The 16,059-nt window shown below is 44.7% G+C and overlaps 1 protein-coding gene and 1 pseudogene across 1 annotated transcript in view; one reads left to right on the plus strand and one right to left on the minus strand.

Moving 5' to 3' along the window:
• Positions 1-1,842: 1,842 nt before the first annotated feature.
• Positions 1,843-2,302, minus strand: LOC101651576 (annotated as a pseudogene).
• Positions 2,303-10,400: 8,098 nt separating this feature from the next.
• The window catches only part of CLSPN (claspin), a 30,693-nt gene continuing 25,034 nt past the window's right edge, over positions 10,401-16,059 (plus strand). The window contains exons 1-3 of the mRNA XM_045298979.1: positions 10,401-10,424; positions 14,852-14,960; positions 15,510-15,958. Coding sequence (XP_045154914.1) covers positions 10,401-10,424; positions 14,852-14,960; positions 15,510-15,958 — 582 coding nt within the window. The remainder of the gene's footprint in view (positions 10,425-14,851; positions 14,961-15,509; positions 15,959-16,059) is intronic.

Consider the following 16,059-nt stretch of genomic DNA (forward strand, 5'->3'; position numbering starts at 1 on the left):
TAGAACCAAGTATTCTTGCATTGAGGGAGTACTTGAGTGGAGGCCCAATGTCCATCTGCTACCTTAATACTAAACCTATAAATATATGCACAAAAATCCATTTCCCCATCCTCATATATAAATATACATATGTACATGCCTGTATTTAGCCCTCTATAAATGTCCTTTGCCTCCTAGCCCTTTCCTCTATTTCCCTTGACTTTCCTCTTTTCCCACTATCATGCTCAGCCTTCATTTGGGTTACAGTAATTCTTCTCCGTTACATTACCCTTGATCATTCCTTATCAGGCCTCCTACACCCTCCTCACCACCGATTTGGATCACTTGTTGTTCCCTTGTCCCTGGGTTTGTTAACACCACTTCCTTTCCCCCACCTCCCCCTCTCCCATATCCCTCCGGAACTGTTGGTCCGTTGTTTTCCACTCCTGATTGTTCATCCAGCCTATCTTATTTAGACAGACCTACGGAGATAATAACATGCACAAAACCAAGACAGAGCAAAACCAAGCAAAAAAGAAAACAAAACAACAACAAAAAGCCAATGACAAAAAAAATACCAAAACAAAAAACCCAACACAGCACAACAACAACAAAAAAGAAAAGCTTGTAGTTAGTTCAAGGATTGTTTGTTGGCCTTTAGGAGTGTTTTCCTGGGGAGTCCAATGGGGTGCCAAGCCCTAGCTCCAAAGTCTATTTTTGGTATCCCCTGGGGATTTCATTGCTCTGTTCCTCTTGCTGTTCTGTTCCATGCCCTTAACGTTTTGCCTCGGTGTGGTGGAATCAGATCGGGTGCAATTCCCACATTGTGTGTCCAGTGTTGTCCCCTGTAGGGCTATGGGTCAGTGATGGATGTCGTGTCTCATAGTGGGGCCGGCCATACGGTTTTCTCTGTGGATTGGCTTCTCTGAGCGAGAATATCATCGTCAAGGTTTGGTGGGCCAGGATTTGCTCCATACTCTCTTCCTCCCCCTTCATTTGCTCCCGTGTGCTCTAAATCAGACATGTCTCTCTCCCTGAGCTGCAGATTTCATGCTGTCCTTTGAAATAAATTCTTCTGGGGGAGGGGCAGGTGTCCACATAGTAGTTGGGATTGGGGCAGGCCCCTCAGACCTCTCCACTGGTTCCCTACTCCATGCTGGCATGTTGCATTCACATCTTGAAGCACCGGGTTGAAGTCTGGTCCCTCTTTCCCTGTGGAGATATAAACAATACCCTCCCCTTGGGTGGGTTAGTGCCCCATACAGTGCTGTTTTCACCACATTCTATTAATCAGTGCAAATCACAAGGCCAGCCCATAATCAAGAGATGGAGAATTAAACTCCACCTCTTGATGGGAAAAGCAGGAAAGCCACATTGCAAAAGGTAGAGTGCATGGAGAGCTGTGATTTTTTTTTAATTGTCTTTTTTTTTTTTTTAAATTGAAGGTTCCTTGTAGGCCCAAACAAGTGACTGTCCGTGACCAGGTGGGGAGGGGGGAGCAGCCGGAGCGGGCAGGGTCATCTTAATTTTCCACTTACACACAGTACTAAATGAACAAGCACAGACTCACTACTGCAGTTACAAGTTGGCAGCCTGGAAAAAGGGGGATGGGGGTGGTCGTTAAAAAAAATACAGCCCCCTTCCCCAACTGTGGTGCCTGGCGGGGGTGGGGGTGGGTGGGGAGGTGGAGGAAACTTGGTCTGTTTCAACAGAGGAATCAAAGATCAGAAGCCATTTGGGAAGGCCAGAGCCTTAGGGAGGGAGGTGGGTTGAAGGGATTGCCCACCCCCTGCTGGTGTCCCCCCCAGCCTCTCTGGTCTGCCAGGAAGGGGGCAGCCTGCTCCTGGCAGGGGTGGAGGGGGCTCACAAGGGCTTGCCCTCCAGGGAGATGACGGCGCTACCCCTCAGCTTCTAGACCTGGGTGCTGCGGTCCTTAACCTCCTCATAGCAGTTTGCTTGTAATTCGTGTTTGATCCCCGTCAGCTTCTTCTTGATGGCATCCTTGGAGCTGGCGTAGATCATTTTGCTTTTAAGGGGTGCACACTCGGGGGCCCAGAAGATGAACGCCAGGTCCTCCTTCTTGCTCTCCTTGGTCTCGTAGGTGGCATCATACAGAGCGTAGCGGCAGTCCTTGTCGGGCAGCATCTTGACAAAGGTGGGTCGTCCACAGCCTGGCCCACATCTCCTTGATCTCCTTGCCCTCCTCCAGGATGATGTTCTTCTTGTCCTCTCTCAGGCAGAAGAGCACAGCCTTCTTGCGCTTCTTGACCTCCGGTGTCGAGGATTTGCGCACCTTCATGTCATTGAACAGCTTGATAACACCATCGGAGAAAAGACAGCTCCGGGCGCGCCCGCGCCCACCCCTCCCCCCACAGCCGGTGTGGAGTTGTGATTATTTTAACAACCTTCAACAATACTCAATAAAGTTCTGTGGAACGAACGAATGAATATTATATCAATCTAAAGTTCCATGTTTCTTATGTAAGATCTGCCTTCATCTGTTCTGAAATTTATTGGGGTGTTTGTTTTATCCTCAAGGAAGGCATCTTGTCTTATTTTCTCTACAGGTTCCATGTGTCCAGCAGCGATCTAGATTCCAAATAAGCATGCTATATTGTATTCCCTAGCTTCCTTTAGGTCATTATTACCTACTTGGTCTCTCCTGAATGCATGTGTTTAACCATTTGTGACTTTATGCCTTTTCTCACTCCATTTTCCCTGGCTAAAATACTGTTCATCCTCCTCTTCCTTATTTTTTTGACCCATTTCAGTGTTTCCCACTGATGTTTAGCAACTTGGGCCTTATGCACTGAATGCCAGTACAGACTTAGTCATTGACAACTTTGATAAATACTCTGGTTGATTAGCATTGGCAAAAGCCATCAGTTGAGCCTATATTAGTGAGACTGTTGCAGCAATACCACAGGCAAGTGGCTTTAATAGAAATGTGTTTCCTCACAGTTCAGGAGGCTAGAAGCCTGGATTCAGAGCTGTGAATGCTGGGAGAATGTCCTTGTCTCTTTTCAGCTTCTGTCCCTTGTTTCGTTGGAGATCTCAAGTGGCACAGCATCTAACTGTTTGCCTGCTTCCTTGATTAATGTGCTCTTTTTACATCTCAAAAGGGATGGATTTTAATCTACACCCTATATTCATACTGCCTCCTTAATGCAACAATCCTTGACTTTCATTAGCAAGTGCTTCAAGGCCTCCTCTTTCAGCAAGCAAGGTTGGGTCATCTGCAGCTCCCTCATATAGTGCAGCTTATTTGCTCAGCAAACAGATTGAATAAGTATGATGAAAGGATACAATGCTGATGCACACCTTTCCTGATCTTAATCCATGCAGGATTCCCTTGTTTGGTTCCAACATCTCCTTTTTGATCCATGGACGATGTGATCATGGTTGCACGTGAGCACGGTGAGGTATTCTGGAATTCTCATTCTTCTTAATGTTATCTGTAGTTGTTTATGATGCACAAAGTTGGGTTCATTTGCATAACTGATAAAGCCAAAGTTAAAAAATTTTTTTGTGGTATTCCTGGTTTTGAGCCAAGATCCATCTGATGTCAACAATGTTATTCCTTGTTACACATCCTCTTCTGAATCCTGCATGAAGTTCTGGCAGCTATCTCCCTGTCACTATACTGCTGCAACCATGGTTGAATAATCTTCAACTAAATTTTACTTGCATGTGATATCACTTGAAGTACTTGCTGATGAAGATCAAGGATTATAGCCTTCAGTCTGGATTATAACTCAATGTAAATACGACCAAAATTTTCACAACTAAATCAATAGGTGGCATCATGATAAAGGAGAAAAGATTAAAGTTGTCAAGGATTTTCATCTTGGTTAGGTTCACAATCACTACTCATGGAAGCAGCAGTCAAGAGATCAAAAGGCACATTGCAGTGGGTCAATCTGCTCCACAAGATCTCTTTAAAGTGTTGAAGAGCAAAGATGTTACTTTGAGAACTAGAGTGCATCTGACCCAAGCCATGGTATGTTCCATCGCATCATATGCATGTGAAAGCTGGACACTGACTGAGGAAGACAGTAGAAGAATCCTGCATTTGAATTGTGGTGCTGGAGAAGACTACTGAAAGCACCACGAACTACCGAAAGAGCAAACCTCTGTCTTGGAAGAAATATAGCCACAAGGTTCCTTAGAAGCAAGGATGTTGAGACTTCACCTCATATTTTGGACATGCTATCAGGAGAGAGCTGTCCCTGGAAAGGGACATCGTGCTTGGGAAGGTGGAAGAACAGGGTAAAGAAGGAAGCCCCTTAACAAGATAGATTGACATAATGGCTGCAACAATGGTCTCAAACATAACAACAATTGTGAGGATGGTGCAAGACTTGGCGGTGTTTCATTTTGTTGTGCATAGAGTCACTGGGAGTCAGTTGGAGCTGACTGGACAGCACCTAACAGCAATGTAACAAAGAAAACTTATTCCCAAATGAGATTATAACCTAAACCCATCAAGTCAATTCTAACGCATATCTTATAGGACAGGATAGAATTAATTGCCCCCTAGGATTTCCAAAACTGTGAACCTTTAAAGAAGCAGACAGCCTCTTTTTCCCACAGTGCAGTGTGGGTTTGAACTGCCAAGCTTGTGGTTTGCAGTCCAGCACTGTACCCACTGTGCAACCAGAGCTCCTTACTCATAGGTATCTTACTCATTGCCATCGAGTTGATTCTGACTCATAGCAACTGTATAGGACAGAGATTGTAAACCTTTATGGGAGTGGAAAGCTTCATCTTTCTCTCATGGAGTAGCTAGTGGTGTCAAACTGGGGACCTTGTGGTTAGCAGACTAAAGTGAGCCCATTATGCCACCAGGGCTCCATAACCATAGGTATAGGGGTTAGGAATTACAAGACATATTTTTGAGGGACACAATTCAAGCCATAACAGGTCTTAATAGTGGGTACACTATTGTTGTTTGTCATATACCACCTCCTGCCTTAGGAAATGTTCTTTCTCCCACTCAAATTACATTTTACTGAAAGAAGCTACTTTGTTCTTCTATGAATCTGCCCATCTAGGTACAGCTGGATAATCTGGCCTGTCTGAAAGGGCTCAGGCATCAGATAACCAAGAAACAAGGAAATATAATAGAGTCCATGGACCTTTTGTCCTTCTGTGGAAGAGTCTCTTTCACCTAAACATACATATGTGGACAGTTTCGCTTGTCTGCGAGGCACATGTGACTGGAACATATTTGGCCAGGTGCTGGGGATGCTATTGTCTAAGAAAACACTACTATAGCTGCCAAGCCACCAAGTTCCTTTAGGACTTTAAGAGAGGGAGGTTAGTGAAAACACTTGGAGTTCTGTACAAAGTGAGACAAATATTATGAGGAAGAATTGACTAGAGGAAGACAGAGCGATTTCTCTATACATTTCCCTGGAAGGTGGCCAGAGAGAGGACAGGGAGTTGAAGAGAAAATATGTGAATGGAATACAAACAACGACGGAGTTCAGATTTTGGATGCTACAATGAGCGAAAAAAACAACAAGCCCTGGCCATGGAGTTTATTTTTACTCATAATGACCCTCGGGGACAGAGTAGAAATCCTGAAGGTTTCCATATGTAAATCTTTACGGAAGCTGACTGCCACATCTTTCTCCCAAAGAGCAACTACCAAATGTAACCATCAGAATAGCAATGCAGGGATGGGAGAGATGGCACAAGGGTAGGGAGCACTTCTTCAGTCTCCTGAGAAGTTAGAGAGAGCGCTGCAATGTGAACCCAGGGTGGACAGAGGCGAGCTAGGAAGGAGAAACCTCTTGTTCTGTATATTGACTTGTGTCACGCTGTATTGAGTCAGCATGCTGAATGAGAAAGCTGTATTCCAAAAACCTGGGCATCGACACTCCCCTCTGGCCCTTCTTTCTCACACTTCATCATTCAAAGAATCCGGTCAAATTAACCTCTGCTTCCAGTCCATTGTCTTCTCTCCATCGTTGCTACCATGGACCTAGTCCTGGCCCCATAAGATCCTCCTCAAACAACTGGTCTTGCTGCCTCCAGTTTAATCCTCTTCCAATCCTTTCTTCATACGGCTGCCAGAATCATCTTTCTCCAACATCTATACAATGACGCCGCTCTCCTTAGCTGCTGCCCCACCTCCCCAGTTCCTGCTGTCCCAAGACTCCACTCGAAGCCAGGGGTGCTCAATACGTCGATGGAAAATGTAGTGTCGGTAGATCGCATGGCATTAAAAAATGGACGTAAGCCTATCATCAATCCGTCACTTAATTGATATACAGCGCAGCCAATCAGATGCAATCTTAAGTGTCAAACGCATGCGCAAACAACTGCGCTAAGTGCAGCACAACTGACAAGCTAAGTTATCACCTATTTTTAGACCTTGTTTTTTTTTTCTCTTAAACGTAAGAAAGGGTATTAAAATGAGTGGGGGAGCTGGACCAAGAAAGAAGACAAAAACGTATCACTTTCATACGGAATGGGAGATTTTGACTCTACAAGCCGACATTCAGCTGAAGTCCAGAGCGCATGAAACAGTTCAGGAACTTACTCGCAGAGGGAAAGTACTCAAACATGAGAAAATGTGCTACCTCCTTGACTGCATTATTCGGCTCTCCTTATTGATGTGAGTCAGCCTTTTCCCACATGAAGATCATTATGTCCAAGTACCGTTCCACCATGCCTGATGATCATGTGGAAGTGTGCTTGAGGCTGGCTGTCAGCAGCTACTGTCCGGACTATGCATCCCTGGCTCATTCCATTGAGTGCAAGTCATCAGAGTAAGCTCAGGTCATGACAAAAAATGGACATAGTTAATTGTGTTGTGCAATTTGGACATATGCAGTTATGCAAGGTACATAAACATACTTTGTACATATAAAGAATTCTCAATGCATCTATGAATAAATGTAATAAATAAATAAAAATAAATATATGTTTTGCATTTTTGTAGTTGGTAGATCATTTTGACTTGATTTTATAAATAGCTCACATGCTGAAAAAGTGTGAGCACCCCTGCTCTAAGCTTAGCGCTCCAGGATTTTTGTTTCCTGTGGAGCTTTCTGCCTTCATGCCTGCCACTCCCTACCCACCCAACCTAGGTTCCAGTCATACTGACCTACTTTCAATTCTCTGAACATAACACACTTTATCAAGTCCCTACACATGCCTGGAATGTCTTCTCTCCTCCTCATGCCAGCCTGGAGAACTCCAGCTTATCTTCAAAACCCAGCTCAAAACTGACTCTCTGTGGGGAATGTCAGCCACCCTGCCTAAGGGTCCCCACTGCCATACCCGCCCACATTTCCACTATTGTGCTCTCGCCAACAGGAGAAAGGGACCTCACTGAGAACAAGACCATCTTTGTTTATCTTTATATCCTCTATGTCTGCACAAGCTTAAAATAGAATAGGTGTTCAGGGAATGAGCTGATGAATCTGACAGTAACAGGAGGGACTGGAGGTTTACTGAACGTCGTGACACAGGGACTTCCGCACACACGGTAGCTGATAGTGTATGTGCTGTTTGCCTGTCAGAAAGGCCCTGGGGGTGCTCTTTGGTTTTGTTTTAATGGTATGTTAATCCTTCTTTCAACAATTATTTGCTAAGCACCCACTCTGTGTTTGGACCCATGCCATTTTAGTGGGTGAAACAAACAGTCCTGAACCTCCTAGAGAAGCTTTATAACCCATGGAAACGCAGGGGGGATGATTTTTGAAAGCAGGTGCTGGGAAAGGCAGCCATCTCATGCTACCAACTCTTTACAGCAGCGGTTCTCAACCTTTGGGGGTCAAACGACCCTTTCACAGAGGTCGCCCGATTCATAACAGTAGCAAAATGACAGTGATGTAGTAGCAACGAAAATAATGTTATGGTTGGTGGGGGGCGGGGGAGAAGTCACTACCACATGAGGAACTGTATGAAAGGGTCGCAGCATTAGGAAGATTAAGAACCACTGCTTTACAGTTTTTAAATGTCCCACAGGCCACAGACAGGTTGACATGACCAAGATATGCCACATGGTGGCAGTGCTTCTCCAGGGATGAAGATGAAATGCCCCCATTTGAAGGTGAGTCACAATCTAGTTGATGTCGGGTGTTTATTTTTTTATTTGGAGAGGTGTCACTATAAGTCGGAATCGACATTTGAGAGCAGTGAGTTTTAGGGTTTTTTTTTAGGACTTCAGAGTGGATACACGCTTGGCTGATGATACAAAGATTGGCTGTTGGAACCTGCAGCTGTTCCGCTTGGCAGGCAAGCGGGGCGCAGTCTGCTTCCCTAACAATTGAAGCCTGGGAACCCTCGGAGGCAGTTCGACTCTGTCCTATGGGGTCACCACTGGTGGAATCGACTCCACAGCAATGGCTGGGACTTTCAGAGAGGCAAATAGTTCCCAACTCTCATTCCAGACAAATAGCACACTAAAAATGTAACGTGGTAGGCGTTCTTAGTTTTCAGAAAAGATGAGGTGAAGGCTATAATTCTGCTAATTGTCTTTCTCTAAACTTTCATAGTTTACTTTTTCATGGACATGTTATCTCAAAATTGCTTTTTCCTTTCTTTCTTTCTGGTGAAAACATACAGAACCTACTCCCACTTCACAATTGCTAGATATAATGATCAGTGATATGGTTACATTGTATGGACACTCTCATTTCTGTTCTGGCTGTTTTGATTCCACTTTGTGTCTATTTCCAGGAGCACAATGAAATGTTCTGGAAGGTCTACATACTCAAATGCCTTTGCATAGTTAATAAAACACAAGTCCATATTTTTCTGGCATTCTCTGCTTTCAGCCAAGATTGATCTGACTTCGGCATTAATATCTCTCATGCCCCATCCTCTTCTGATTCAGGCTTGAATTCATAGTTCCCTGTTGATGTTCTGTTGCAACTGTTTTTGAATGACTTTTCATGAAAACTTTCTTGCATTTGATATTGATATTGCTGGATAATTTCTGCATTTTCTTTGGGATGAGTATAAATATGGCTCTCTTCCAGTCAGTTGGCTTGATAGCTGTCTTCCAAATTGCTTGGCCTGGGCCTGTGAGTACTTCCAGTGCTTCCTTAACAGTCATCCTAGTTCTCTATGAATGGAAGGAGTTTCTGGGATGCGGGATCTATTGTGCTAAAACTGAGAAAATCTTGAGGTAAATGAGATGAATTATTCACCCTACCATGGATTAAGTCAGGGTTGTAAATACTTTTCTTTCCAGTGCCCTCTGATCTCTTCCTAGGGGTTAACTTCAAGTGACCTAAGCCATCCTGAAGGCAGAGCTCAATGGAGCTGGAGTAATGTAGTTGGGGAGGTCAGCCTTGCCTGGACATAGAGCAGGTCAAAGAGGACAGAAGGGCAATGAGAAGGGGGAATTGGTGGTTCAGTGGTACCATTCTCACCTTTCATGAAAGAGACCCAGGTTCGATTACGAATAATGCTCTTCATGTGTGGTAACCAAGCATCTCTTAATGGAGTCGTGTGTGTTGCTATGACACTGAACAAGGAGCCTGCTGAACTGCTAAACAAAGGGCAGCAGTTTGAACCCACCAACTGCTGTGGCACGAGAAAAGATGTAAAGAGAACCTTATAAGACTGTTCTACTCTGACCTGTGGAGCTGCTCTGAGTCGGAATTCATTCAACAGCATACTACAACACAAGCTGCTGAACAGGTTTCAGCAGAGCTTCTGGACTTGGTCTAGGAAGAAAGGCCTGGCAACCCACTTCCAAAAATCAGTCAATGAGAACCTTATGAGCCACACAGGAGACGCACAGGACAGGGCAGCATTAGTTCTGTCGTGCAGGAAGTCGCCGTGAGTCAGGGCGACCCCATGACAGATGGCAGCGAACAAAAAGTAGCCAAGGATAGAAATTCTTTGTTATCTGAGCAATTCACGAAGCTTTTTCCTTTTGATGTTAAACGGTGTGTCATGTACACGAAGGGGCAAGCAAGATCTTGCGGTTCCAGATGGAGCTACAGGAGAAAATCCCCAGGAGGTTCAGGACACTCCTGGGTCCCCAAGAATCCTTTCTCAGTCATTCCCCATCTACAGGGTTCGTTCTCCGGTTTGCACTGGAAGGGAGCTGCTGAGTTCTGATAGAGGTCAAAGGTCAAAGACCACCACTCGATTGATACTTCAGCTTCCCACAGGCTCAGGTGACAACAGGAACCAGGACCCGCCAACCGAAACCGCATTATACTTGTGGAGCCGGCTGGGAGGTGCTTTGTGATTGGTCGGGAGCAAAGGAGGCGGGGCCTCTTTTAGAAAGGCTCCTTTGGATTGGTGCAAATCATCGAGGGTGTGGCCTCCACTCCGGCTGGGCGCGAAAGATCGAACGGCCGGGAGGAGCTGGAGAAGGCGGGAGCGAGTGGCTCAGGCTGAGGGGACAGGAGGCTGACGGAGCGAGCCCTGTGGAGGCAGAAATCATGTCCGGCGAGGTGGTTTCGGAGGTGAGCATATTCACGTCCCTCTAGCCCGGGGTGTGGACGCCCGGCACCCCCGGGGCGGACCGAGAGGGAGACGTGCAAAGGCTGGGGTCGCGGGACTACAGTTCCCGGCGTGCAGCGCGCCGGGCCCGGCCGAGACGGCCCCGCCGACGGAGCCCGGGTGGTCCGCTCGAGAGTGTCTCTGTGTGGGCTCCCGCTCTGGAGTCTCGGCCGCCTGGGCAGCCCAGGTCCGCGCGCGCGCTCGGCCGGCCCCTCCTCCCCGCGTCCGTCCCGCCAGCCTTCCCTTTGGCGCGCTTCCTGCTGGCCGAGCCCTTCCTCCGACTCGAACTCTCCCTCCGCACAGCGGAGCGGCCCCGCGGGGTTTCCACGGCCGTGTCGTTCGGAAGCCGACTGCCAGAGCTTTCGCCCGGGAGGGCCGGTGGGTCGCGGCGCCATCCGCTCGTTACCTTTGCGCCGCCAGTGACCCTGAAGAAAGCAGGCCCGGCCCCACCCCCGTCCGCTGCGGTGCGGGGTGCCGGGGAGGAAGAGTGGGTCCGGAAGGGGTCTTGGAGGGTACCCGCTTTGACCCCCTTCCGAAGGGATCTAGGAGTGTGGTAGGGCCCGGGTGGTAGCTGGCGATGTTGGGCGTGGAAACCACGTTAGCTGTGACCTCTGTCCTTGTCCAGGCGATAGTTCAGACTGGACGCGATGGCGGAGAGTTTGGCTTTCGGGGTTGAAAAGCAAAAACCCGAATGCCATAGACCCCATGGTTTGATATTGAACCAACTATCAGCGTTTTAAATAAAGGGACAGCTTTCGAGACTTACCCCGCTCACTTCACCCTACCGGGAGCTCCGCCTCCCGCACAGGCCCGAGAGCCGCAGTTGTATTAACAGTCTTCCTAACTAGTTGGCTGCCCTTGCCGTACTCTCTACGTGGCCCTAGGGCAGTGGTTCTCAACTTCCTAGTGCCGCGACCCTTTCATACAGTTCCTCGTGTGGTGGTGACCCCCAACCATAAACTTATTTTCGTTGCTACTTCTTCACTGTCATTTTGCTACTGTGATGAATCGGGCGACCCCTGTGAAACGGGAGGTTACCTGTTTGACAGCCACCCCCTTGCCCCCAAAGGGTTCACTTGAGAACCGCTGCCCCAGACTGTTACTGATCGATTGATTACTCACCGCCGTGGAGTCCACTCTGCCTCAGCAACCCAGGAGGACAGCCCTTGTGGGTTTCCGAAACTGTAAATCTTTAGGGCAGCTGCTCTCAACCTGTGGGTCGCGACCCCTTGGGGGGCTGTCGAACGACCCTTTCACAGGGGTTGCCTAAGAACATGGGAAAACACATATTTCCGATGGTCTTAGGAACCGAGACACGGCTCCTCTATCCATCTCCAGGTGGGTCTGTCCACATGCTATACCATGCTTCAAGACAAAATTTCATTTATTTGTAATTAGAAAGAAATATTTCACATATATAATTACATATTGTTTTTGTGATTCATCACTATGCTTTAATTATGTTCAATTTGTAACCATGAAAATACATCCTGCATATCAGATATTTACATGACGATTCATAATAGTAGCAAAATGACAGTGATGAAGTAGCAATGAAAATAATTTCATTAAAGAGTTGCAGCATTAGGAAGGTTGAGAACCACCGCTTTAGAGGAATGAAGAGCCTCTTCTTTTTTCTGACAGGCAACTGGTGGTTTCGAACTGCTAACCTTTTGGTTGGCAGTCCAGTGGCATCACAACATAATAAGCGGTGTGTTTACCCAAACACAGGAGTCCATTAGAAAAAAGAAACGAATAGTCTTACCACTTTGGATTACACAGAAGATCAACAAGATGTAACAACACAAAAAAGATGTAACACACTCCTCAGTGATTCCTCACTACTTATTAGCTTTATTATTTTAATACTTGTACCAACCATTCAAATCAGTTTCATCATGATCTGAGAAACCAGTAGGGTAAGGACATGTGCCTGTACCTCCATATCTTAAAACTTCTGATTTGGTATCCAAGGACTTAAGGAGACCTGGCATCTAGGGTCAGCTTGGTCATAACTTGTAAAGTCATCTAGCACCCACCTTCTCCCTGAGGTGTTTGCATTTGGGAAATTTCCCAACCTAAAGAAGCATAGAGAGATTGGTATCACAAACCCATTGCCTAACTCCAACAATTATCAAATCACGGGCAATCTTTCATATCCTCATCCACTTCGCCTTCACTAGGTTATTTGGAAGCAAATCCCAGATAACCTATTTGACCCACAAATATTTCTCTGGGTCCCTAAAAGATAATAGCTTTCTAAAACACATGACCACAAATTTATTGCCACACTTACGAATTTGGAATTACTGCTTCACATTAAGTATCTACTCAGTGTTCATATTTCTGTGACTCATACATAATCGGAACCCAAACAAACTGCATATTTCTGTGCAATTATGATATAATTGGGGCTTTGCGTGAAAGAGACCTATAATATTCAGTACCTTTATTTTCAGATATAGAACGTAAGGGCCCATGCTGTAAGTATACTGGATTGATTTCCTTATTCTCTTGTTATATATCTGAACACGAATAGATAGGTTCTCCTTTCTTCCCTTTTTTCTTGGAATTTATTCATTAGAGAAACCATATAGTTCTGTAGTTTCTTATTTAAAATATTCCTTTATCTTCTTAAGTGGATAGATCCGATTAGATCCTGATTTGATTGCTTTGGCAAGAATGTTTCACAGGTGTTGGTTACTTCTGTCAGGTGGCACATAATTACTGGTGGTTTCATTGTGCTTTTAGCAGGCCATTGTCTATTGCTTGGGTCTGTTTGATTAAAATCACCCAAACTCACTGCCATCAGATCAGTGCTAACTCAGCCACTTTATAGGACAGGATAGAATTACCCCTGTCAGTTTCCAAGACTACTCTTTACAGGAGTAGAAAGCCTGTCTTTCTCTGGTGGAGCAGCTGGTGGTTTCAAACTGCTCACCCACCTTGTAACCATTACACCACCAGGCTCCTTGTTATTTGATCGGAGATGACCAAAATTGTGATCATCTAATTCTAGTATTCTCTTTCACTGATTAGTTAGCATATTTCTCTAAGAGGAACTTCTCCTCATCAGTCATTTGTGCATACTGAGTTCAGACAGGAAAAGCATCATACATGCTTGATTCTTTTATTTATTCAAAATAAACTGACCTTTCCATTAGAAGCCAAGGGTTAAACCACGCAGCACCTTTTGATTCTGTTGTTGTTAGGTACTACTGAGTCAATTCTGACTCACAGTGACCTGTATACAACAGAACAAACACCGCCTGGTTCTGTACCATCCCCAGAATGACTGCTATGATTGAACCCATTGTATCAGCCACTGTTTCAGTCCATCTCATTGAGTGTTTTCCTCTTTCCTGACTCTATTCTTTACTAAGCATGATGCCCTTCAGGGATTGGACCCTCCTGATGGCACATCTAAAGTACGTGAGACAAAGTCATACCATCGTTCGTTTTAAGGAACATTCTGGCTGTACTTCTACCAAAATAGACTTGGTTGTTCTTCTGGCAGAATATATTTAATATTCTTTCTTCACCAACACCCCAAATTGAAGGCATTTACTTCCTCTTTGGTCTTCCTTATTTACTGTCCAGCATTCACATGCATATGAAGTAATTGAAAATACTATGGTTTGAGCCAGGTGTACCTTAGTCTTCAAAGTGATGGCTTTGCTTTTTAACACTTTAAAGAGACCTTTTTTGCAGCAGAAGTGCCCAGTGCAATACAACATTTAATTTCCTGACTTCTACTTCTGTGAGCATTGATTGTGGATCCAAGTAAAAGGAAATCCTTGACAACTTAAGTCTTTTCTCTTTTATCGTGATGTTATTTATTGCTCCAGTTGTTAGGATTGTTGTGCCTCGTGACACAGTGGTTACGAGTTGGGCTGCTAACTGCAAGGTTGGCGTGTTGAAACCACCAGCCACTTCCGTGGAGAAAGACTGGGCTTTCTATTCCTGTAAAAGTTCTCAGAAACTCAGAGGGCCAGTTCTACCCTGTCTGTCCTATAGGGTTGCTCTGAGTTGCCATTGACTGGATGGCAGTGAATTTGGTTTTGGTTTTTTTACATTAGGGTGTAATCTATCTTCAGTAAATGTCACAAGTGCTCTTCACTTTCAGCCTATCATAGGCTGTTAATGAGTGTCCTTCCCATCCTGAAGACAGCTAGTTTAGCTGCTTGCTCGGTTCTGTAGTATCCCTTAGAGGTTATCATTGAAGCTTTGTTTTTTGTTGGAGGGAGGATATTAAACATTTCATATCAAACCATTGTATTAGTTCTTTCTTAGTTCTTTCAGGATGATTCCATGATACTTTGTATACCATTATGTGCTTGGAGCATTCTGTCACCTGTCGGCTAATGCAAAGTATATTTATGTTTTCTAGGTTCACCTAGAAATCAGTGACCCCAGACTCATTTCACAAGAGGAAGCAAATAGTCCATCAGACAGTGGACAAGGCAGCTGGGATACAAATGGTGCCTCAAGTGAAAGAGGTTTGAAAAATCTTTGTTTGTTTTTTTCTTTTCAGAAATAGAACATGAAAACTGGTATTAGAATGATTTAAATATTTCCTTGATTTACTAAATTATTGTTATATTATTTTGCCTTATTTATAAAAGCAAAAAGCAGTACATGTGCCTTTTTGAAGATAGCAATTTCGATTACATTGTTAATATAATAATTGGTATAAAATGCCTATCCCATTGCCTGGGTGAATGCATTACTCTTGGTTGAATAATAAAATGATTTTTGACACCTTTAAGAGGATTAGAACAATGATGTATGAGTCAACTTTACACCTTGTAAATATATATTTCATTATGTTTCTCAGTAAGAGACATGCCCCCCTCCCCAGGGAAAGTGTCTTTAAAATGTATTTTTAGATTTGCTTTGCTATAGTCAGTTCTTAGTTGTTAAAAAATTTCACAGATAACAGTTACTTGTATAATTGCATATCTTTTTGAGGATGAGAACAATAAAGAGGTAGGCTAAATAATTATATAAATACTTTTTTTTTTTTTTGGTAATTGTGTTTCCTTCAGATTCAGATGAGGAGATTTTTGTAAGCAAGAAATCAAAAAGCAGGAAGGTGCTACAAGACAGTGATTCTGAAGTGGAAGACAGCAGTGCCTCTCCAGAGCACACTACCTGGAACAATGCAGAGGAGGAAAATAAGGAGAACATATATGCTGGCAAAGAAGGAAAAGCCAAAAGGATTTACAAAGCTCTGGCCAGCAATGATGACAGTGACACTGAGGAGTCTTTCTGTCAGAACAACCTGGAAACCCAGGCAACACTTGGCGTGGAACTGGATCTCCAGTCAGAAACGTCTGTGAACCATACAGTTGACGGAAAGATTTCCAGAAAATCAGTATGTGCTAAGGGAGAAATTGGGGAGAAAGCAAAAGTAAAATCAAAGAGAAGACTTGAGAAAGAGGAAAAAAAGATGCAAAAAATTAGGCAGCTGAAAAAGAAGGCAACAAAAAATGAGGTACAGTTTATTTATTTTATGCCAATTGACCTAGTTGTCTCCTGAGACAGGGGTTCTGAGTCCCTGAGCCCAGTAAGTCATTCTGTCAAGATGTTCAGTTA

This window comes from Echinops telfairi, unplaced genomic scaffold (assembly GCF_000313985.2).
Source record: "Echinops telfairi isolate 266 unplaced genomic scaffold, ASM31398v2 ScPeMD7_7457;HRSCAF=8495, whole genome shotgun sequence".
NCBI lineage: Eukaryota > Metazoa > Chordata > Mammalia > Afrosoricida > Tenrecidae > Echinops > Echinops telfairi.